Source organism: Malaclemys terrapin, chromosome 24 (genome assembly GCF_027887155.1).
Source record: "Malaclemys terrapin pileata isolate rMalTer1 chromosome 24, rMalTer1.hap1, whole genome shotgun sequence".
Classification (NCBI taxonomy): domain Eukaryota; kingdom Metazoa; phylum Chordata; order Testudines; family Emydidae; genus Malaclemys; species Malaclemys terrapin.
In genome coordinates, this window is record NC_071528.1 from 8954506 (window position 1) to 8978380 (window position 23875).

General features: G+C 46.5%; 1 protein-coding gene across 2 annotated transcripts in view; it reads left to right on the plus strand.

Moving 5' to 3' along the window:
• The window catches only part of ATCAY (ATCAY kinesin light chain interacting caytaxin), a 31977-nt gene extending 12340 nt beyond the window's left edge, over positions 1-19637 (plus strand). Inside the window, exons 5-13 of one of the 2 annotated variants that reach the window (XM_054013965.1) lie at positions 511-696; positions 2346-2448; positions 3154-3285; positions 4878-4964; positions 5810-5908; positions 6266-6301; positions 9959-9994; positions 12090-12125; positions 14259-19637. In XM_054013965.1, coding sequence (XP_053869940.1) covers positions 511-696; positions 2346-2448; positions 3154-3285; positions 4878-4964; positions 5810-5908; positions 6266-6301; positions 9959-9994; positions 12090-12125; positions 14259-14268 — 725 coding nt within the window. In that variant the 3' untranslated portion in view covers positions 14269-19637. The remainder of the gene's footprint in view (positions 1-510; positions 697-2345; positions 2449-3153; positions 3286-4877; positions 4965-5809; positions 5909-6265; positions 6302-9958; positions 9995-12089; positions 12126-14258) is intronic. The other variant, XM_054013966.1, reaches the window with a different exon arrangement.
• Positions 19638-23875: the final 4238 nt, after the last annotated feature.

The window sequence follows — 23875 nt, forward strand, 5'->3', positions numbered from 1 at the left end:
CAGCGCTCCGGTGAAGTCAATGGAGCTACCAGGATGTTACATTTAATTACATCATCGTCGCTATTACTGACAGGTTCAGCTATGGTCACCTCTTGGAGCAGATCCTGTGCATCACTTAGGACTAAAGCAAGAATTGCCTCTCCCGTTGTGGGTTCCAGGCTTTGCTGCTTCAGTTGGCCGTCATTAATGGTGTCTAGAAATTAATATCTCTGCATCCCATCCTGAGGTGACAGGCTCTCCGTTTGTGGTTGTCACAGTCTTTCATTGTCCTGCAGGGCTCCAGCTTGTATTCTTAATGCATGCATTCTGAATCTGGATGTCGTCTGAACTGTCTGAACTGTGTTGCTATGGGGAGGGGGGGATTTTTCACACCCGGAGAGACATAGCTATGCCGATATAAGTTTTCAGTGTAGACTAGCCCTTCGTTACAGCCCTGCCTAGATAAGCACCTTAGACCTCTGTCCAGTCTCCAGGAGAAGCTCACCAGCGTTTTCACTTTCCCTCTTCCAGATGACACACCTGTGGCCACAGCCAAGAACATGCCCGGGAACAGCGCAGACCTCTTTGGGGATGGGGTGGTGGAAGACGGCAGCGCTACCAATGGGAGACTGTGGAGGACGGTTATCATTGGGGAGCAGGAACACCGCATTGATCTGCAGATGATCAAACCCTACATGAAAGTGGTGACACATGGAGGTGAGGTTTAGGAAGACCATGGTGCCTCAGAAATGCACTGGCCTGTTGGCCTTTCTTATAAAATGTTGCTTCTTGGGATGATAGGGCTGGAAGAGATGTAGCAACTGCATGGGCGGCGGGTGAACCACAGGCTCAGGGAGGCTAGCTCCGGCCCGCCCCTTGTGACCGAGGCCCCATCCCTCCTCTCCCCCTTCCCCTGCCGGAGCACAAAGCCCCCCAGCACTGGGCAGGCGGTGCAGCCCCCAGCGACCCCAACCCCAGAGCACTGGGCGGGCAGGCAAGCATGTGCACCGGCTCCAGCCGCCCGGAGTCCTTGGCCACAGGCCGGCCCCCATTAGCCCCAGCCTGGGGCCCAGGCCACGGGGGAAGAGCTGCAGAGCGCTGGGAAGCAGGGGGGAGCCTGGGGACAGAGCGTGGGCAGGACCACACAAGGCTGGTTGGGGAGCTCAGCCTCCCCCGGCCTTTGATACCCGCCACCCATGAGCAACTGGTTGTCTTGGCCATCAGTAAAGAGAGCCGGTTCCCCATATCGTACAAGGGAGCTATCCCGCTCTGCCCAGCACCATTCACATCACTAAAGCCGGTTTTGACCTTTTCAAAGTTTCCCTCGTTTGGTCCAAAATGACTTTTTGTTTCAAAATTTAAGTTAATTCATAGTTCAATGTAAAACAAATTTTAAAAAGGTCGAAACCAAATGTTTGGATTGACCGGAACTGGAGGTCTTGTTAATTTTTTCATTTGCAAAAATTTTCAAGATTTTGATTTTTCATCCTAGGACAGGATAAAATATCAAAAATCTTCCAGGGATCGGAAAACCATTTTCCACCCAGCTCTGTATGTCACCCAAAAAAACCTAGTTACATAATAGAAAGCATACAGGAACTGATGGCAGCAATAGATCTAGGGTCTGGTCCTTCTCAGAGGGGCAGGACACCTTCAACTTATACTGAAGTCAACAGCAGCTGCAGGATCTAAGCAACTCTGAAAACCAGCCCCTGGTGTCTCAGGTTGGATACCCAAATACTAAGGCACCAGATGTCATGGCCACTTTTGAAAATTCGTGGCTAACAATGAGTCAATGGTACAGCCAGGAATAGCGCTTCTTGTCCTGTGCTTTGACATGGACCATATATCCCCCAAATACAAAGACTGGTCTATCTCCAAAGACTGACCATGCTGAATATGGGGCCTGATGGAGCAAGTTAAGATCAACTGGGAGGCCGTTGTTGTTCATCCCCTGGGTAAAATTTTTCATGGACTGGCTCATAAATTGGGCGCTCTCAGTCGATGGCCTCTACCTCTGGAACCCAATTTCCTTGGGGATTTGCCAAAATCCTCCTCCGCACAGCTTTGTGGCACTCTGCAAGCCGTAGTTATTTACAAATAAGCCCTGAGCTGCTATAGCAACAGGAGCTTCATAAACTAATAAAACAAAGCAAACGTTTCGTTGCTTCTCTCCCAGGCCACGATCCTCCATAGTTCCTCCTGCATGGAGGTCAATGGGAATTCAGCGCAGGGTCAGGACACTTCTCTGTGGATGGGATGGTGACCCACAGGCCTGGCGGCAGAAGCACTTTGTTGTTTTCCGTTTTGACCTCCTGCCTCTTCCTCACTCAAGTGGCCATGCTGTCCATCTCTTTCTCTATTAGGGTACTACGGAGAAGGGCTCAATGCTATCATTGTCTTTGCTGCCTGCTATCTCCCAGACAGCAATCTAGCTGATTACCATTACATCATGGAGAACCTCTTCTTGTAAGTGACTACGCCAAGTTGCATGATGGAGGGGAGGCAAGAAGTGTCCCAGGTCCCCGGGGTAACCTCAGTGTCTGTGCCACTCACTGGGACTTTACATAGAGCATCTCAACTGGGAAACTAGGCAAGGTGGAATCCATGCCAGTTGTACAGGGTACTGCTGTGTATCTGGCTGTATACTACAGGATAACCTGATGTCTACAGTGTCCTCCTACATGCCCAATGGTCCAAATTCTGACCCAACACAGATACCTCACAGCAGCTTCACATATAGCATTAAGGTGCGCCCGTATGCTGGCCAGCCATAAATGCATGCCCAGAGTAGAAATTATCCATCGGAGGCTACTGCTGTGCAAAGGAACTTATGGACATAAACGTATGGACCACCGTTCCTGATCTCTAGGCCCCACCTAAACACACCCCTCCGTGGCTCCTGCAAAGGTGCCTCACGGTGGATTTGAACCATCTTCTCCAAGTCTCAAAACCCACAAAGCCAGACGGGTCAGTTTTTCAGTTACAAGGTTCCTTTGAACCTTCTTGTGGCCAAAGACAGCGACCTGGGTCACAATACAGGGTCAGAATAGATTGGAGAAGGATCAGCCTGGTGGGGCTGGGGGAGAGGGTACGTACAAATAAACACAGAAACCCCGCTGTATGTATTGAAGCAATCCCACCCCATGGCTGCTTTGGATTGCCACCCGATAGGTACGTGATCAGTAGCTTGGAGCTGCTGGTGGCCGAGGACTACATGATCGTGTACCTGAATGGAGCCACACCACGTCGGAGGATGCCGGGCCTGGGCTGGTTGAAGAAATGCTACCAGATGATAGACAGAAGGTGAGGAACCGCCCTCTGTGGGCAGGTTATTTCCATGATGGTCCACTGCACTATACACGCAGCTTAAGACGCCACCAAAACAATGCAAAGGAGCCTTCGTGGAAATGAGACTCAGCCCCAAAGCTGTAAACCTGATTCTGGCTCTTATACACCCACGTAAGGTATGTTAGGACTGGAGGCATACAGAGGACTGGGACCCCACCTCTACGGGGTGGGATTTCACGTGCAGATAAAGCAGCAGCAGATGAACTGCTGAGCACGGCAAGTCCCGTGGGCACGGATCCATCCCTCCGAGCCAAAAGGGGACAGTCAGCAGAATTGTTTCTCACCTGGTATCACTCCACATCTCCCAGGAGGCACCGGGACGCTTTCAAAGTGAGGCACTAGGAAAGCCAGCCTGCAGCGCTGAATGGGCCCCCGCAGGAGGAACTGTGGGGCCTGTTTCCTCCTTCCACTCACTGGTCATTCATTGCTGATTACCGTGTTCACACTTCGCAACCTGCCCCACGTTGTTATATACCTCTACCTCGATATAACACGACCCGCTAGAACACGAATTCGGATATAACGCAGTAAAGCAGTGCTCGGGGGGGGGGGCGGGGCTGCGCACTCCGGTGGATCAAAGCAAGTTCAATATAACGCGGTCTCACCTATAACGCGGTACGATTTTTTGGCTCCTGAGGACAGCGTTATATCGAGGTAGAGGTGTATATGAAGACAAAGATGCAGCATGTACAGACCAGGGGGTCCATAAACAAGAAAACACAGGGTCGTTTTCACATTAGACTTTGATGCTGTGTCGTCCCTTCTATTGGTTATATTTCACAGGAGTATTAAATACAAGCATGTATTTGGGATTGGGATTGGGATTATTTAGTCTGCAGGAGAGAAGAGTGAGGGGGGATTTGATAGCTGCTTTCAACTACCTGAAAGGAGATTCCAGAGAGGATGGATCTAGACTGTTCTCAGAGGTACCAGGTGACAGAACAAGGAGTAATGGTCTCAAGTTGCAGTGGGGGAGGTTTAGGTTGGATATTAGGAAAAACTTTTTCACTAGAAGGTTGGTAAATCCCAGGCAGAAGGAGGAATTTATCTCCATGAGAGGGGCGGGGTAGGACACTCCCTCTAGCTAGCTTGGGCAAGGAACCTCCTAGAGTGCTGGCTTTTGTGATTCCCGTTCTGAGGCGCCTGTCTCGCCCCATTCATTGTACAGCGAGCCCAGGCCCCGAACTCAGGCTCTGTGAATCCCAGCGATTTTCTAGGCACCTTAATGTTAGAGGACCAGCCTGAGACCCTTTGTGTGACTAGCCTGTTGCTGCTTTAGGACTGGAACAGATTTTCTCTTTCCTCTTCCAACGGACGTGGTGGAGGCCCTATTATCATCAGAGTGGCCTGGGTGAGGTGTAGGAACATTCCTACAACAGCTAAAGGCGGCAGGACTCTGCCCTAGCAGGTCTTCTCCTTCTCTAACGTATGTGATCCTGTGGGCCCAATTCTGCCCCGGCACCAGAGTAAATCCGTGAAATCCACGGAGTCCCACGGGGGCCTCCAGGAGTTCTGCGTCTAACCTCTCGCCTCTGGCCTTTCCGCAGGCTACGGAAAAACCTGAAAGCTTTGATCATTGTGCATCCTTCGTGGTTCATCCGGACCGTGCTGGCGATATCCAGGCCCTTCATCAGGTGAACAAAGAACTCTCCCGCATCCCAGTGGGTTTTGGAAAGGCAATTAAACCTTGTGCTAATCTCTACATGTTAGAGAGCAGGGTGAGGGCTATACAAAGGGGCAGATTAGCCCACCTGGGTCTAGTGCAGGGTTCTCCCCCCTTCCTCTGAAGCATCTGGCACTGGCCACAGTCAGAGAGAGGATACTAAGCTTGATGGACCTTCGCTCTGTGTTCCTGTTACCCTACTGAGGCAGCCAGAAAGGGAGGCTGGATTTTTGTGGCAGGAAATTTGCTCACTGGGAGAGGGGAAAGGTGTCCCAATGCTGCTGGAGGGGGTTTTTTTGTTTTTGTTTTTATTTTTATCCAGTTCTTATAACAACTAAAGGAACGGCTGGGCCAGCTCCTGACGTAGGCCGGGTGGGTGCTCTAGCATGGAGGACTCTAGGCCAAATTCTCTCCCCCCCAGGAGTTAGTGTAGGACCCGGTGCAAGAGCTCTGGTACTTTGAGAAGTCCCAGATGCCTTAGCTCCAGCCTCTCCCAGCAGGGGTCACTGTAGAGACTGGTGTAAAAACTCATAGGAGAGGCACTCACAGCTCACCCCCCCCCAGCAAAAGTTACCATCAAAAGGGTGGAATGACGTTGGGAGCAGGAGAACCCCGCTCTAGCTGTCTGAACTGTTCGCAGCCTCTGGCTAAAGAGAAGCCTTCGTTTTGGGTCACATCCCAGTTGCATTGAAATCAACAGCAACACGCCCATAGACTTCAATCAGATCTGGATGTATGTCCCGCCTAGCCACCGTTCTATGAAGGGGGAAAGTCAGAATAAGCTCTTAAAGGGTGCATGTTCTTTTCCTCTGTCAGTGTGAAGTTTATCAATAAGATCCAGTACGTTCACAGTCTGGAAGAACTGGAGCAGACTATCCCCATGGAGCACGTCCAGATTCCTGACTGCCTCCTACAGTAAGTATCACAGGGAGCTCTTACTTGAAAACTTGGCAACTCTGGGGGCCACCGTCCATTAGCTCCTCACCATGTGCACCGTTTCCCCGTGCTTCAGAGAGGAAGGATGGACCTGTGATCAAGGCTTGGCATTCAGGAGGCCTGGCTGTCGCCTAATCCCAGCTCAACTCATTGCTTGGCCTTGGGCAAGTCCTACCCTCTCCGTGCCTCGAGCTTCTCCATTCCTACGGGCAGGAAATGCAAGAGAGAGAAGACATTAACTCTTTGTATTCTGGAGCCATTGCTTGCCCCAGGCTCTTTCGCCTTTAGAGTGAATGCTGCGGGGACATTTAAGGAAATCTCTCTTGTTCGTTGCAGGTACGAAGAAGAGAGAACCAAAGCCAGGAAAGAAAGGTAAAAATCAGCTTTTGGGGGAATGGGGCTCCTATTGTCCTAAAGATTTCTCCTATGGGAGTTACAGCCAGTAAATTCTGTGTTCCTCATAACCCAGGCAACCCGTTTGGTCTGTATTTGACTTCTCCAGATATTCATTCAGAACAGACCCACGATGCAAACCCCAGGCTTCCCCATAGGTTTGAACTCAACCTGCTAACTTGGGTGAAACCTGCCAACTGCCTTGTCCCCACTTGACTTTACCTCTGGTTAGCTAACTTGAGTTAACAACGTACCGTTTTCCCTAGTGAAGATGCCCCCTGTGGTAATTTCAACCCTCACCTTCCATTCCTAGGAAGAACCTGTCCCCCAACTAATACTTCAACACTGCACAAAAACAGGCCCCCAGAATAAACCTGCAGTGGAACTGTGGAGCCCAGTTCTCAGTTAGGCAAAGGGCTGGTCTACACAAGGAGTTGTTCCTGCTTAACTGTCCCTGACTAATTCCGTGTGTGGATGCTCTTATTCTGGAATACCACACGTGGAGTTAATCAGGAACCAATTCCTGTCCACACAAGCCCTAAAGCCTCTTTAAGGCTGTTTTACCTCACCACGGTGGTGTAACGTGGCAGGAAATGTAATTTACGCTCTCATTAAGGCCAGAGAGGTGTAAAGGGGACTTACTATAAATGAGAATTGGGCCCATTGTATCCTAGTTTGTTTTATTTCCATGTTTTAAGCCATCCCAGCCGATAAAAACAATAATACAGAATTAGGATATATTGCCCCAACTAGTGACAATAGCATCCATTATCATGAGGGCTGCTCCGCCTCTTACCCAGGACCCCCACCCCTGCTCCGCCCCAGCCCCGCCCCCACTCCACCCCTTCCCCTAAGCCCCTGCCCAGCTCCGCCCCTGCCCCTGCCCCTTCCCCACTCCCCTGAGCTCTGCAGCATGGCCAGGCCTGCACTCAGCGGCGGCGGGAAGGGGCCGGCCCAGCTGCGCCGCCGGTGAGTGCTGGGGGATGGTTCCCCCTTGCCCCCCAAGCCAGCCCCCTCCCCATGGAGGCCTGGGGCCCGCCCCCCTGCTCCTCCCCCGTGGAGGCCTGGGGCCCCACACACACCCCGCGGGGGGGGCTGCGTAGGGCCCCAGAATAACTAGGGACGGCCCTGCGACATGACCCTCTCATAAACAAACGAGAGACATATAACCTAGACAAACCTACTATAGGGTTGATGCACAACTGATTGGAAACCTGTACTCAGAGAGAAGTTATCAATGGTTCACAGTCTAGCTGGAAGGGCATATTGAGTGGGGTCCCACATGGATCTGTACTGGGGCCAGTTCTATTCAATATCTTCACAAATGATCTGGATTATCGCACAGAGAGGACACTTATAAACTTTGGGATGATACCAAACAGGGAGGGGTTGCAAGCACTTTGGAGGACAGGATTAGAATTCAAAATGATCTTGATACATTGGCTGGCGCTTGAACCCTGGCTTCCTCTCCCTGTTGGCCACACCCTGCTGCTCGGGGAGAAGGGATGGCCCAAGGGGCAGGACCACGGTTCAGGCGCCAGGAGCATCTTTTAAGAGGGGCCACTCACAGTCCTCCAACCCGTTAAAGCCACCCAGTTCCATGGACCCTTCACAGTTAAGGAGCTATTGAAAAACTGACCAATATTTGAAAATGCATGTGACTACATCAGTTGCCCCCAACGCGGTGCCCGTGGGCACCATGGCGCCCGCCGGGGCATCTATGTGCGCCCGCGTACTGGCTGGCGGACAAGCATCCGCCAAAATGCTGCCGACAAGCAGCGGCATCCAGAGGCGTTGCCGCCGAAATGCTGCCGATTGTCGGCGGCGCCGCCTCTGGATGACGCTGCTTGTCGGCAGCATTTCGGCGGCGACGCCGCTTGACGTTGCCGCTTCTCGGTGGCCTTTTGGCGGATGCTCGTCCGCCGGCCATGGTCCTCGGTGGCTCGTCGTCTGGCACCCGCCATACGAAAAAGGTTGGGGACCGCTGGACTGCATGCTTAAATAAAAACCTATTTACCTCTCTCGGGACTTGCCTCTGCCCCCAAAATCGTATCACTTTCCCAGTACTGTACTAAATAATTACAACCCCCCTCTAGTGTGGATACAGTTAGCCAGGTATGAAAGGTGCTTATACCAGTCTAGCTTCTACAGGAAGGTACAGGGCACCTTTATAACCAGTATAACTGCGTCCACACTACAAATGTAACTATTTTGATTAAAAAATAATCACCCCCTAATCGAAAGAGTTATACCGGTGCAAAACCTGTGTGTAACCCAAGCCTAAAGGTCAGATTCTGCCAGGCCTGCATTTCTCTGCATTGATTCCTGGGGTGAAGTCCTGGCTCCACTGAAGTCAATGGCAAAACTTCCATTAGGGTCACGGTTTCACGTTGCCAGACTCTAGCCCAGGGGTCGGCAACCTTTCAGAAGTGGTGGGCCGGGTCTTCATTTATTCACTCTGATTTAAGGTTTCGTGTGCCAGTCATACATTTTAACGCTTTTAGACGGTCTCTTTCTATAAGTCTATAATATAGAACTCAACTATTGTTGTCTGTAAAGTAAATAAGGTTTTTAAAATGTTTAAGAAGCTTCATTTCAAATTAAATTAAAATGCAGAGCCCCCCCCCCGGACCAGTGGCCAGGATCCGGGCAGTGTGAGTGCCACTGAAAATCAGCTCGCCTTTGGCGCGCGTGCCATAAGTTGCCTACCCCTGCTCTAGCCCCAAGTTATTAGAAGTACCTACTGGGGTCCGGGAAGTGGGCGGACGGAAGCCCGCCCACTGCTAAAGGATCCGCCCCCCCAGCCTAAGGGGAGGAGCAACAGGACCTGAAACCCAACTGATTTCGGGGGACAGCTAAAGAAATAACAGGGACAGGAGTGCGGTCAGAGGGTCAAAAGAAGAAGTAATCAGTTACTTTAAAATGCTTGAGCTGATCAAACAACAAAACTGCAAGATTCTCTAAAGCTCAAAAACCGCCACGAACGTAAAATTAGAGCAGCCAGCAGTCGCAAAGGGCTAGTCCTGGGAGACACGGTGACTCACTCGAGTAATGGCTGCAACATCAGGACTGTAATAAGCAATATAGGTACATAGTGCTTTACATCTTCAGAACACTATACCCTACCATAAAGGCGAAATTGATCTGTAATAAGCGAGAGAAAATGGAAAGGTCTGGATCTCGGTATTTTAATAGAATCATAGATTTAAGGCCAGAAGGAACCATTATGATCATCTAGCTTGACCTCCTGCATAACAGTGGTTGAAGAGCCTCTCCTATTGAGGGATAGCTTAGTGGTTGGAGCATTGGCTTGCTAAACCCAGGGTTGTGAGTTCACTCCTTGAGGGGGCCATTTAGGGAACTGGGGTAAAAATCTGGCTGGGGATTGGTCCTGCTTTGAGCAGCGGGTTGGACTAGTTGACCTCCTGAGGTCCTTCCAACCCTGATATTCTGTGATTCATTTACTCTAGGAAAACTTCTGCATCAGGCCAAATCACGTTAGGTGGACACACAGCATCTCGTTCAGAAAGATGTCCAGTCTTGATTTAGAAGCTGCATGTGCTGGAGAATCCAGTGCATCCCTGTCACGTTGGCTGCTCCCACTCGGTAGATTTCAAATACGTTTTATCATTACAGGGCAGAGGAGAAACAAGACATGACAGAGAAAGAAAGGTAAATACCCTGCACGTGTCAGCAAGCTGAATGCAATGACTCTGCACCTCAGCTCCTGCCTTGTTCATGGTTATCAGTTCTGTTCCATGGTGTAATGCTGCTAATAGTGGTTGAAAATATTGTGATAAAAGCTACCGGGGAAAATCTAGCTAGCAAATCAGCAAGCTCTCCAGAAAGAAAAGGAAGGGAACACCCTTGGCCATGGAACTTAGCTGGTGCATGCTTCGAGAAGATTCTAACCCTACTAAAGTCCAATCTGCTCTTAGGATAACCAACAATCCTATTGTGTAGCAGCTCACAAAGTCAATTGCTGCCATCAAACCCCACGCCCCAATGCAGGTGATTGCTCAACTGGGTGTTCATGGACCACAGTGAAAAGACAGCATGTTACAATGCAAATCCCTCCTGAGTCACTGAAGCCAGGGAGCTCTGGCCTAGATAATCCGGGGACTCGCATATCAAAGGATGTGAAACCAGGGGCAGAGAGAGTTGTTCTCGGCAACCAAGAGAAGATTTAGGGTTGCCAACTTTCTAATTTCTGAAAACCGGACCCTAAAGCAGGAGCGCCGGAACCTCTCCCCTCCCTCACCACCCTCTGCCTCGCGTATCCCCGTGAGGCCCCACCCCCTGCTCCGCCTCTTCCCAAGAGGCCCCGCCCCTGCTCGCTCCTCTCCACCCCTCCCCTGTCACTCACTGCTCTCCCCCTTCCTCATCACTCGATCCTCTCCACCTCTCTCCCCCCACCAGCTGGCCTCCCTCTGCTCTGGGGCTGGGTCAGGAGCTGCAGCCCCGACACAGATCCTGCCTGCCCACGAGATGCAGGTAGGAGGCAGTCCTGGCTGAGCAGGGACTAACATGGTTAATGACCTGGTGCCTCCCCCCTCCCCAAGCGGTGACCAGACTTTTGGTGTCTGATCAGTACATCTGACCGGATACTGCAATTGGACTGTCCGGTTGAAACCCGGACACCTGGCAATCCTAAGAAGATTTAGTGAGAAAGGAAACGAGAGACTTTTGGAATCCATGCTGTCCCTGCAGGGAAATTGATTCTACCTTGCTCTTAGCCCAAAGGCAATGAATAAAGGGAGGACTTTACAAACTTTTATTGCATCACAGCCGTTCAGCCCCCGTTTGGGGTAAGATTTAATTCCTTATGGCAGCCTGGGACTTTGCCTTTGCCAGTTTCTCCCTCCCATTTACGCCAGGAAAAACCCCACCCACATGTGTAGGTCAACATCTTTATAGACATAAACGTGGCCACAATCTTCTGGAAACAGAAATTTGCAGAGGGGTGCAGCTGACGGGTAGCTCTCTGAAGCGCCACCCCCTGAAACTATCAGACAGCCCTTTGGGGAATGACCTTAAAACACAGCTGTGTGATTCCCAGGCATTTGGGAATTGTCCAAGTTAGCGAATTCTCTAAGCCTGGCACCTGGCCTCGCTGTATCACCTCCCCCAGGTCCCACCTCTGATGAGCCCATCTCCTGTTCTAGAGATTGAAATATTTTCTGTACTGTGACTGTATAAAGAATACATGGAACAGCTTGATCTTGCTCCGTTATTGGTTTTCATCTGTCTGAATGGATTCCTGGCAGTGCTCTTCAACTTCATAGAGCTGGAAACACGCTGTGGTCAGGGGATGGCGCCAGAGACCCACAACGTCACACGGAGTGGTCTCCTGACACTGTGTAGCAAAGTTTGTCTCTGATGTTGCGTCACTGCAAAGGAAAGGGCCAAATTCTGCTGCCAGGTAAACCTGGGCAACTCCTGGGTGCAGCTAGAAGCAGAATATGACCCTCCCGCATCATCACAAAGCAATGACAAATGTCAGACGGCAGTGTCAAGACCTCACGCCATGATTATTTGACGGCTTTGGCTCCGACTCTATTTAACAGAGTGTCTTTCCTTTCTACTTCTGAAGGGGAAGGTGGGTTTTCCTGCTATTCCCTCCCCAGGGTAAGATCAAACCTTGGCGATTCCACTGGAGCTGCCCGTGTCAACTCCAAAGAACCACATGAGACTCTAGGACTGTTAGTTGAGGATGACCGGTGTGTCGTGCAGATTTGCGTATTCACTGCAATGTTTGTCTCCCAAGCAGGCCCGTGCTGCCGAGGGAGGATCAGGAAACCAGGTTGGAATGAAACCTATTTCTAATTCAGAATTTAACATTTGTTTTTGTTCTTTCTGCCATTCAATGACACGTCTTTACATGCCTACCAGCAAATGCTGCAACAATATTACTGATAGGGACATAGGAATTGCCAGATTAGATCTCATCCAAGGTCCATCTAGCCCAGTGATCTGTCTCTGACAGTGGCTGGTGCCAAATGCTTTCCAGGAAGGTGCAAGAACCCTGCTGTAGACACTGTGGGCGAATCACCCGGAGCTGTAATGGTTAGAGATTGGCTTAATCCCTGAAAGACAAGGTTTAAAATCCCTTCCAACATTTTTGTTGCCCTTAATTATGCCATTAGTTGGAATACAAAGATCTTGGCTCTAGTCTGGGTCTCGCTAAATTAGCAGAGTTATCCTCATGGGATTAAGCTGAGGTTCATCAAGCATTACTAGGGCCAGGTCTACACTCAAAAGTAGACCCAGCTATGTCGCCCAGGGATGTGAGAAGTCCACGCCCCTGAGCGATGTAGTTAAGCTGACTTAACCCCCAGTGTAGACACCACTAGGTCACCGGGAGAGTTCTTCTGTCAGCCTAGCAACGCCCTCGGGGGCAGGTGGATTCACGACGGCGGTGGGAGAACCCCTCCCATCGCTGTAACAAGCGTTTACACTGAAGTGCTACAGTGTAGACGCGCCCTGACTGGCATTCCTTAATGCTCCCACTATCCTCAAGCACACAAACACCTGCTGGAGACACAAGCATCCTGCTGATGGAGTTTAATAGCAGAGAAACGTGTGGCCCATTAGGAAGGGTTGGGCTGGGTTTAGCGTTAGCGAGTCCTTGAGCTGCTGGGTGGAGAGATTGGGCTTCGAATGATCTCTCGCTGCAGGAAAGTATGTACTATGAGATGCAAAAAGTGATGAGCCAGGGAACTTTTTATCGTCTCCTGCCCTGCTACCAGGGAGCGAGGCTGGGCCAGTCAGCGGGCCCCAAGTAGTGACCTGCATTGATTATGTTTAAGTACTGGCCATCAGAAGTTACTGTCACCAGTTAGAAATGCTCATTAACGTCAAGGATCATACAACTGGTGGAAGGAAACAAACATCAACCCCTAAAAGTCTACTGGACAACACGCATAATGTTTAAAAAGTGGAACAGCTGTTATTTACAGCACATAAGGGAATGTATAGATCACAGCGTAGGAAATACCTAGCGTTCTTAAGGGCCACATTAAACGTGACCCTGCCACTCTTACTCAATGAGTAGACCATAGACATCAATGGGCTACATACAGGAATAAGCACGACTTTGGGCAAATAAAACTTTGCAGTTTTGGACCCCGCAAAATGGCCATATAAGTGAATAGGAGTCAGGGCCGGCTCTAAATTTTTTGCTGCCCCAAGCAGCAAAAAAAAGCACCGCCCCACCGTAATACCCCCCCCAGCACCGCCCCGCCCTGCCGAACCCCCCCCACCGATTGCCGCGACGCCGAAACCCCCCCGCTGAGCGCCGCGCTGCTGAACACCCCCGCCGAGCGCCGCGTCGCCGAAACCCCCGCCGAGTGCCGCACCACCGAACATCCCCGAGCGCTGCGCTGCCGAACACCCCTGCCCCCCCGCGAAGCGCTGAACTGCTGAAGCCCCCTCCCACACAGAGCACCACTGAAACCCCCGCGGAGCGCCGCGCTGCCGAAATCCCCGCCCCCCGTGGAGCGCAGCCAAACACCCCCCGCCGAGCGCCGCGCTGTCAAACACCCCCCGCGGAGCGCTGCACTGCCGAAACACACCCCCCACCCCGCGCAGAGCACCGCCAAACACCCCCCGCCGAGCACTGCGCCGCCGGAACCCCCCCCCGCCAAGCGCCGCGCCGCGCTGCCCCCCACCACCCCAAGATTGGCCGCCCCTTACCAAGTGCCGCCCCAAGCACGTGCTTGGTTGGCTGGTGCCTGGAGCCGGCCCTGATAGGAGTTTTGGAAAAGGAATGCCTTCATGAGGTGGCCCGACATGTATTTGGCTTGCAGAATTTTATGGAGGATTAAACTCCCACATATCCATATTCTTTGGGATGCTTAGCTATTTGGCTTTCAAGGCATAAGATTTCTTACAATTTGCCCTCTAAAAATGTCCCTGTCTTTCTCTCCCCTCCTAGCATGTCATGAATAGAAATAACGAGGAATGAATGGAACCGGAGAATGATGCAGCCCGGCAGCCACCCACTGTAAATGCCCTTCCTGGTACAAGATCTAGTCATCTTCTCATTCCAACTCCTGTAAGATCAAGGAACCTGCCTCCCCCGTCTCAGAGATGCAAAGTCCTTTAAAGCTTCTGGAAACATTTTATTTAAGGAAAGAATAATCCAATAATAGCACTTTCTAGGACTGGCTCCTGTTTCTACGATGGCTTGTGGCAAGAGATAAATAGTGGAAACATATACACTATTTCCTCTTAGCACATAATCATCACTCCATAGTCCATCACAGCCACCAGCCCAAAAGAAGAGGTCTATTTTTTTTAATGTATAAACCCCTTCTTCAACTTGCTGCTGGCCAGCACTGTGCGCTTTTGCTTTCAATTGCACATCAGTTTCCTCCACATAGCGATTCCGATGGCCCTACGTTAACTGACGCAGGAACTGGTAAGAGCGAGTTTTCCTCCCTTACAGAGACGGTGTATGTTTCTTCCAGTAGATGTTGAGTGTCCACCAAGCCTTTGGCCAACACATTTCCCCCATCCCTGGCTCCCGCATCTCCTACATCCTTGCTGGTTCAGCTTGCTAGCTAGCTCATGGTGAAATTTATCTATGAGTGAGTGCGATGATGTTTAATTTGTTCTGTCCCTCTTCATAAGGCTCTCACAGAAAAAAGACTATACTCTGAAAGAAGGATCCTCTATCTCGGATGCCACCTTAGCCAGAATCCTTCTATAAGCATTTTCTCACAGCATGGCACAAAGGAAGACCTATTCTTATGAAGGAACTTTATGGACTGGGAAGTTTTTCACACCTCTTCTTTATATAGATGATGACACTGGACAATCATCCACTCTTTATACCTCCTATTGCAAAAAACAAGCCGCTAAATGTTCCTACATTCTCTTCCTGGGTGGTGAGAGTCTTGTCTGAGCGAAGGGCGGATTGCAGTGTGACCAGCACAAACCCAGGTTGGGAATCTTGCAAATATGAAGACAGGGAATTGTATGGACCTGCAGGTGCTCAGCTCTGAAGCGATGCAGACATGGCATCAGGACTTTAACACGTGGCTTAGGGGCTCGTGAGGATTTTTCAGCAGAGGAGAGAAGCATTTGAACAAGCAGAAATCGGGCAACGTGATTTGTAAACCCCTGGCTTAGCCCAGGGTCAGCCTATGCAAACAATCTTACACATGCACAAGGTAAAACCCCTGATGGATGAGTTCTGCAACTGAAGAATTATCTGAGAATCTCAGTGGTCAAGAGACATTTTATAACTGGTGTCCCTGGTGAATCTTGTGTACAGAGCCCCAACCGTCCAGCTGTTCGTTACCATTTGAAATTAATACCACTTCCCTCTGCTGTAAAACCCCACAGGAGGGCAATACTGGCAAAGCAAGATTTTCTGAACAGAGGAATCGGCTTTCTGTAAAATGCAGAGCGTTGCTTTTTATTCTTTCCGATCATTAACAATGGCAGAGGAGCAGAGAGTATGCTAGCTCACCCTATACTTGCCAATGTTCTTATCTTCTCATGTTCCGCATGTTTCTCCTATATTGTGGGCAGAAGGTTTTCAGTGGGATGCATGACTCTTCAATCATGGATTTATTTACTGAACAGACATATGCATGGAAGGAGAGGAGAACTGCAGTGATATCCTGAACCACAGAAGCAGAAGAACTTGATGCTTTCTCTTGCAGGCATGTTAAAAAGAAGTAACAGTTCATTTGCCAAGCATTCGTGAAGCCACCTGGCTTCCTGGAAATTTCACTCTTGGCCAATTGCTGGTTGTAGAGGTAGGATTTCTGTGCTACACGCAAAAGAAAGCAGCACTTCAATTTTTTTGGCGTTTGAGTTTTACACTAAATAAGACAAAAAAAGAACATTTTGCACTAAACATTCCAAAAACTCGGCAGTCACTCAGTTTCAAGGCAAGAAGCAGTAGTCAGAATATGTGAGGGTTAATCTGGTCCACAAACAGACTGATCCAAATCCCATTGGAGTGCATAGAAAAACTCCCCCGACATCAAAGAACTTTGGAACACACTCAGAATAAATCGTTACAGCTCTTACCGTAGCACAGAACATGTGAATTCCCCATTGCCATCAGAAATTCACGGGCCTAGACTTTCGCTTTCATTCTGAGAACACTTTCCTGCATTTCAGTGGAAGTCAAGAATGCAATAAACTTATGATATTGAAAGGTGGAAGGGAGTTGTAAAGTCATATCATGGGCAGGTTTGGTAGAACATTAAAGAGATGTTTGAAATCCAACCCCAGAAACCTCTATCACGGCTACCCCTGATACTTGATACCACATCTGTAGTAACTCAACACTTCAGCAAAAATGTTCACAACATCTCAGTCAGTGGACTAACACTGTTCTGGCGCACATGCTGCTGGGGTAAAAAAAAAAAAAATCTTGGGACCTTGAGAACTAAAACGTTGATTGTGAATAGTAACCGCAATAGGTGAACTTTTTTAAACACCATCATTTGCAGCGTTAGCAGAGAAACCACAGAAAGGCTGGACCTGGAGATTGAAGTATTAGTAGGTAGGTCCTTCACAATTGGGGTTGAGGTTTCAGGATATTAAAATGTACATCATCTATTTCATTTGCACATTCAGGGAAGGTAGTTCATTGAAATGGAGAACGTCAACTTGAATTTCGTAAAATGAGCTAATTTTTTTAAAAAATTACACTTTCTGGTAGAGCACTCTTTAAACAGGATATCCTAAAAATTTTTTAAAAATGTGTTGAGAGATTTTCTGCTTCCCAGCTGATGTCTTTATAAGGATCTTTTCAATATGAAAAAACCTGACTATGCAGGCGAAAAAGTGAAACAGATGATACACACAGTACTGTCAAATGCACAAAGTTAATTTTAAAAAGAGACAAAAAAGTATCAATCACTTCTTTCACTTGTGGGGATTTTAGGTATTACTTGTAACCATAGTAGCTACAAAAGTTTGAGATGGAAATGTGCCGTTCAAGTTGGCAGTATCCCTTTAACCAGATATGCAGCCACATATCTAAGACTGGTATTGACTGCCTTGTGCGATTTTAAAATGTTTTTATACATGAATATAATAGAAGAGCCCTAGACTGTAAAAATACTCAACACAAAATGGCTGCACTCATTTTAAAAAGAGCTGGATTCTCTCAATGAAGACAATAGAAAGACTCAGTGAATTTCAAAGAGGGTTGAATTTGGCCTGCCAAAAGAGAGAATCAGAATGGTGGACAAAGTTTCAGAGAGTGCAGGGATCTGGTATAACCGCATAGGCCTGGAGTCCTCCACCAGTTGTTTAAAAACTACAACAAAATACGCTTTATGACAGTAATAACACTTCACGAAGTGCCGTCATACTGGACAGCTGTACTTGTTAGGTAGTTGAAGGCATTTAACATACCTGGGCCTCACAGCAGAACTAAGATGTACAGGGATCTGCTAGAAATGCACAAATTGGTACCACATAATGCCGTGTCAGAAATCTGGTGACATCAGTCAAGGTCCACTGTTGAGGTTAATGATGTCATTAGAAGCCTTTGGTGGGTTTATTTCCACGCATCTCACTGAAGCTCCACTCTTACTCTATGCTGGAGAAATACATCCATGTTAATAACAATATTACTTTCCGAGGCAAAATGGGTCTGCCGTTCAAAAAGCTTACGCCTGGATGTGATGCTGCTATACAGAATACCAACTGGAAAGAGTATTGGAGGTAGGGCCCGAGATTTCCTTGCCATTGACTTAAAGAGGTCTGACAGTGATGAAGTTAATACCTTGTCTATACTAGAAAGAGTTTAATGGGATAGCTAAGTTGGTATCGTTTTACTAGCAAAAAACTCTAGTGTTGCTGCAGGTTTTAATCAGTTCCCCAACCAAAAATCAGCTAGACCAGCAGAAGCAGCAATTGGCGGTATAACTGGATCTTCTTTAGGGCTTTTGCTGGTATAAAAATGTAAAAATATCACAATTACTATAACAGAAAAGTTTCTAGTGTAGACCTGGTCTAATGTAGACCTGGTCTTATTCCTGCCTTATTCCTCTGAAGAGTAGTTATTTGGGCTTATGAATGCTCTGTGTGATATCAAATAACAGGTGTTATCAAACATTTTCCTGGGTGAGGCAACTCCTGGACTCCACCACTTATGTGATTTAGTTCAAATATTGAGTCCATCCGGAGCAACATTTTTGACAGAGGGAAAGTTTATCTTACATCTGTGACACCAGCTCCAAGAATAACAACAAGGTATTCCACTCACACCTACTAGTGGTTGAATTCTACCATCCAGGTCATAGAAAACCAGAAACTAAAAAAAAATCAGATTCTGGTCTTTATATCGAGATAGTTAAAGGGCAGAGTTTAAAACATCCTAATTCAATTTTGAATATATTCATGCATACTCCCTAAAGGCCTGTTCCAAAGTCCATTAAAGTCAATGGGAATGTTCCCTTTGACTTCAGTAAACTTTGGACTTGGGCCACAGTGAAGGAAACTTTTTTGTATGTTTGTCTAAGAGCTTCAGTGATTTCTCTCCAATCTACTTGTTGTTCCGCTATATTTTACTGACAACCCAACGAAATCAGTAGAATGAGCTAGACAGGATCAATCCTTCTGAACTGCAGATATTTTTTCCAGGGTTAAGCAGCAGTCAACAGGGGTATGCCATCAAACTACTGTGTGCTGGCATTGTTAGAATGTGTCCAAATTCAGGACTGTCCAATAGTTTTTGTTTTGGTCCCACAAGACACAGGAAACGAAATGGACAGAGTCTGTGATCTAATCAGTCCTGTGTAAATCTGAGTGTCCGTTTAGAGCATACCTCATGGCAATTTTTTCCATCTACTTTTTCCAAAGACTCTTTGCTTACCGATGTGTCTACATGTTGGTAGAGAAAAACAATATTCCTAAGTGTTAAACGTTCTTAAAAGCAACACTCCTCTATTTCACCTTCCTGGCTAGGAAAAAAGAAAAGTTAATACAAGAATGGTTGCTTTAAGCTGATATTGACTTGATAGCGGGAGAAATATACAGGCAAGATTGCTTTAAAAATGCAGACACTTTTTCTTTTGTATTTCCATACTTACTGGCAATCAAAAATAGAGCATGCTACTGTTAAAGTGAATTTTGAAGCCACCATATGAGGGGGATTATAATCAATCTCAGTTTTCTTCTTTTGCAGTGGGCCCTCCAAAACATACCTACATGTAATAATGTGTGAACTGTCATTTTTCTAAAGTGTTTGTATTTAGGTGGTTTATGCTAGAAGACCTAGATGATTGTTAACTATGTATTATTATTATTTTTTGCTTTGTATTATGCCATACAAATCTGTGGATATTTAATTAAAATCAGAATGACCCTTAAAGGAAAATGCCTCTCCTACAGTTTGTGTGCATCTAATTTCACTGTTACATATTTTATTTACAAAGTGGCCTTAAATGTAAAAACCAGGAGGAAAATCTCAGTTTCTTTGGATTAAGGACCATTTCCTCCTAGAAAACAAGTCACAAAGTGCCAGATTTCTAATGCTGAGGCTGCAAGGTGAATCTCTCAAAATGCTCTTACTAAAAATGCTCTTACATGCATCTGATGAAGTGGGTATTCACCCACGAAAGCTTATGCTCCAATACGTCTGTTAGTCTATAAGGTGCCACATGACTCTTTGTCGGTTTTTACAGATCCAGACTAACACGGCTACCCCTCTGATACTTACTAAAAATATAGCAACTTTCCTTTACTATATCAATATGATTTTTACAAGTGTGTCTCTACATTTTGCTTCAGAAGAGACTCATGGAAAAACTGTCCTATTAGCTTTGTGTCTCCCACTCTGTGCAGAACCGTACTCTGCCATGAAAACTGAAATTTGAGAAGACCTGTTCTTTGTACATTCATTTGCAGTCTAATTGACATACGTGCTTCCCCATTCAATCACAAGAGATTCTGTTATAAACCAACATATAGCTAAGATGTCAGGATCCTAACTTGAATGCTAAAAATATTTTTAAATTAGATATTTGCGTGAACATAAAATATAAATTAATATCCTCGTAAACCAAACATTGTTGGATGTATGTTGTGAAAAATTTACCATGAAATCCATAACATTTAATATGCGTATAAACTATTAGGGCAACATTTGGGTTACACGAGAGCAGAAATTGAGAGCAGAATTTGAGCAAAATTGGATCTATTATTTTTTTAATATTGATTTACAGAGCATCTATCACTATAACCGCTATATAGAACAACTAACGTTCTTCTGATAATTTGTCTGATCCCATCTCTGATTTTAAATTATATTTCTCTCAAAAGAACCGGTATGAGCAGATGAAATACTGTGCTTAGAGAGTGGTATTTTAAAGCTTAAGGCAAGATGGAGGTGGAAGTAATAGTGTATGAACTTCTCGTTTGGTCTATTTCCAGAGACTTACCAACAGTATGCTGATTGAAGTAATGCTGTGTAACATGCTATCTGAGATAAAAACACTGCCTCAGTGGTAGGGGCACATATTACTTGGATCTGAATTACTTCTAAAATATTTCAAGTGGCCCTTCACCAGATTGTTATTAACCTCACTGCTTTGCCATCAGAAGAATTTGAGTCAGTGGTGACAAAAAAGGAGGCCGGGAATCCTGGCTAAGGTATGCTAATCACACATCCTGACAGCTAGGAATGTGACCAGCGCAACAGATAAAGTTTGAAAGCTCCCCACATTATGACTACGCCGTGCAACTGAAATAGGATTAACTGCTACTCTACTGAAGAAACAAAGTGTTGTAATCAGAAGGCAAAATGTCCTTTCTCGGAAAAACACACACTGTTTGCGCAGTCTTTGCTGTATTTTTCCATAAATGACACTGATTTCTTCTATGCAGCAGACTGCTTTATCGAGTTTATATTCTTATTTAGTATTTATTAAGCACTGACTTAACACTTAGTTCTGCACCAGAACTAAAAAGACAACCATCTCTGGGACAAAAAGCGTAGTCTGAAAACTGGCACACAGAAGAGGAGATTCACTGGAAAGCTTAGAAACCCTGGGGGGATACTGAATTGTACTGGGGTTTAGGGGGGAATTAGGTTGCTCATTTCACTTAACCTGGGAAATCCTCCATGTGTATTCTGTAGATAAATGGATTGTGAAACAGATGACTTTGCTAATATTTTCCTTAGGTGCACAGCACTCCCTTCCTACATGAAAAGATAACACACACCGGCTGGGTCTACACATAGGTCGACATAGCTATGGCACTCCGGGGTGTGAAAAATTCATACCCTTGAGTGCCGTAGTTAGTCTGACCTAACCCACTGTATAGACATGGCTAGGCCATCAACCTAGCTACATCATTTGGGAAGATGGATGACCTGCATCAACAGAAAAACCCAGTCCATTGCTGTATGAAGCATCTATGCTATGGCACTACAGCAGCATAACTTCAGCGCTGTCATTGTAGTGCCCGTAACATAGACGTGGCCTCAGTTACAGTAAAAGAACAATTCTTAATGAGAAGGCCACTAATAGAAATTAAGTCCAAGTCATTAAGCTCCTTCCAGTCATGTGTCCATCTTGACCCTGGAAGTAATACCCCACCGGGGGGAGGTGTCTTAGGGTGACAGGTGGGTGGGACCAACATTTGATTGATGGTAAGCCCCTTATACTACTAAGCTCTGCCATAATCAGCACTTGGCAAAGCACTGTAGGAAACAATCCTGCCAGGCTCTGGGATAGACTAAATGATTTAAAAGTAATCTTAGACAGATTAGATTTTTATGGGTAAATGTCGGAAAACGTCCATTTCACCATATACACACAAACCAATGAAAAATATTTCCATTGATGATGACTGAAATGTAGAGACAGGCAAGATAAGAAAAATGCTAAGGATATTTACTTAGTATATTTTGACATGTGATGTTGACTGCCCCTTACCCCCAATTTCATGCAACCATGAACACTTAAATTGATAAAAATTGAAAAAAAAATGCTTAAAAATAAACATATTATCCATCAAAATTACAACAAAATAAAAATCAAATTCTGCCAATCTTACCTAAAAGATTGTGTCTATCGCTAAGGTCTATGAACCGGGCCACATGGGGTAGATGAAAGGTTTGAGTCCCTCCTCTCCTTCTCAATCAAAAGTCACTTATTGTGGTTTTGCTTTCTGCCTGTTTAGAGAGCATCTAGTTGGACATATAAAGCGGGCTTCTCTGGTGGAGGCATTAATGAGACATGTACAAGAATGGCACATCCTGTTAAAGCTCAAATCCAAATCTGCCACTTTAACCCAAAATTACTCTGTGTGGCAAATCTTGCTCAGTTTAGTTTCATTAAAAGGCAAGCAAGTCCACAGACTTTAAGCAAGAAAAATACCCCACCAGACCATCCGAAAATTCATAAAGTATGATAAAAACAAAGCTTTGCCCCCCAAAACTTATAATCAACTACTATAGAAATCATTTCAATTCTCAAGCCTTAAAGTGACACTTCAACATTTCCCATAATCGTCCAGGAGTTTTGAAACCCTTTCTACCCAAATTCCCACAACAAAAGAGCAAAGTTCCACCCCAACCACCACCACTGAAAATTCACCTTTCCCACACCCCTGTTTTATGCCAAAATTGTTATTTTAAAATTAAGGTAGCCCATGAATGAAGCAACATGTTTGATGATGTACATCAGGGGTCAGCAACCTTTCAGAAGTGGTGTGCCGGGTCTTCATTTATTCACTCTAATTTAAGGTTTCGTGTGCCAGGAATACATTTTAACATTTTTAGAAGGTCTTGTTCTATAAGTCTATAATATATAACTAAACTACTGTATGTAAAGTAAATAAGGTTTTTTAAATGTTTAAGAAGCTTCATTTAAAAGTAAATTAAAATGCAGAGCCCCCCAGACAGGTGGCCAGGACCCGGGCAGTGGGAGTGCCACTGAAAATCAGCTCGCGTGCCACCTTTGGCACCTGTGCCATAGGTTGCCTACCCTCGGGTTATACCATAGTTTGATCCCACTGATCTAGGCAAGACCAAGCCATGTTATGATGATACGGTTGGAGCAATCCTATTTTAATAACACGCTATCGTTATTTTAATAACACGCTATCGTGCCATAGGTTGCCTACCCTGATGTACATTATTTTCAGATATATGTCATGATAGATGTGCATGGGGCATTAGGCTGAAAACAAGGCAAGATCCCTGCCCCAGAAATCTTACAATTATGCATCGTTAATACCATGAGTAAAGAAAATTTCAACACTAGGGGAGATTAATGAAGTGACAAAGCAAATGGAGAGAGGGAAAGTCTTCAACAGAACATTTTATGTTTATTTTTGGTGCTTCACATACAGGAACTTTGGGCTGCAATCATTAGCTTCTTGGGGTATTTGAGACATTTTGTTCATTTGACTTTTAGTCCTACTTTAGTCCTTGGAAAAAGCATCAAGTTCTATGTAAAATTATCTGCTTTCACATACAATTCAAACCAGCTCCAAAATTTTAACTATCAAAATATTTTAACCCTCTTAACTATTTGTAAACATTCGTAATACGCAAGAAATATA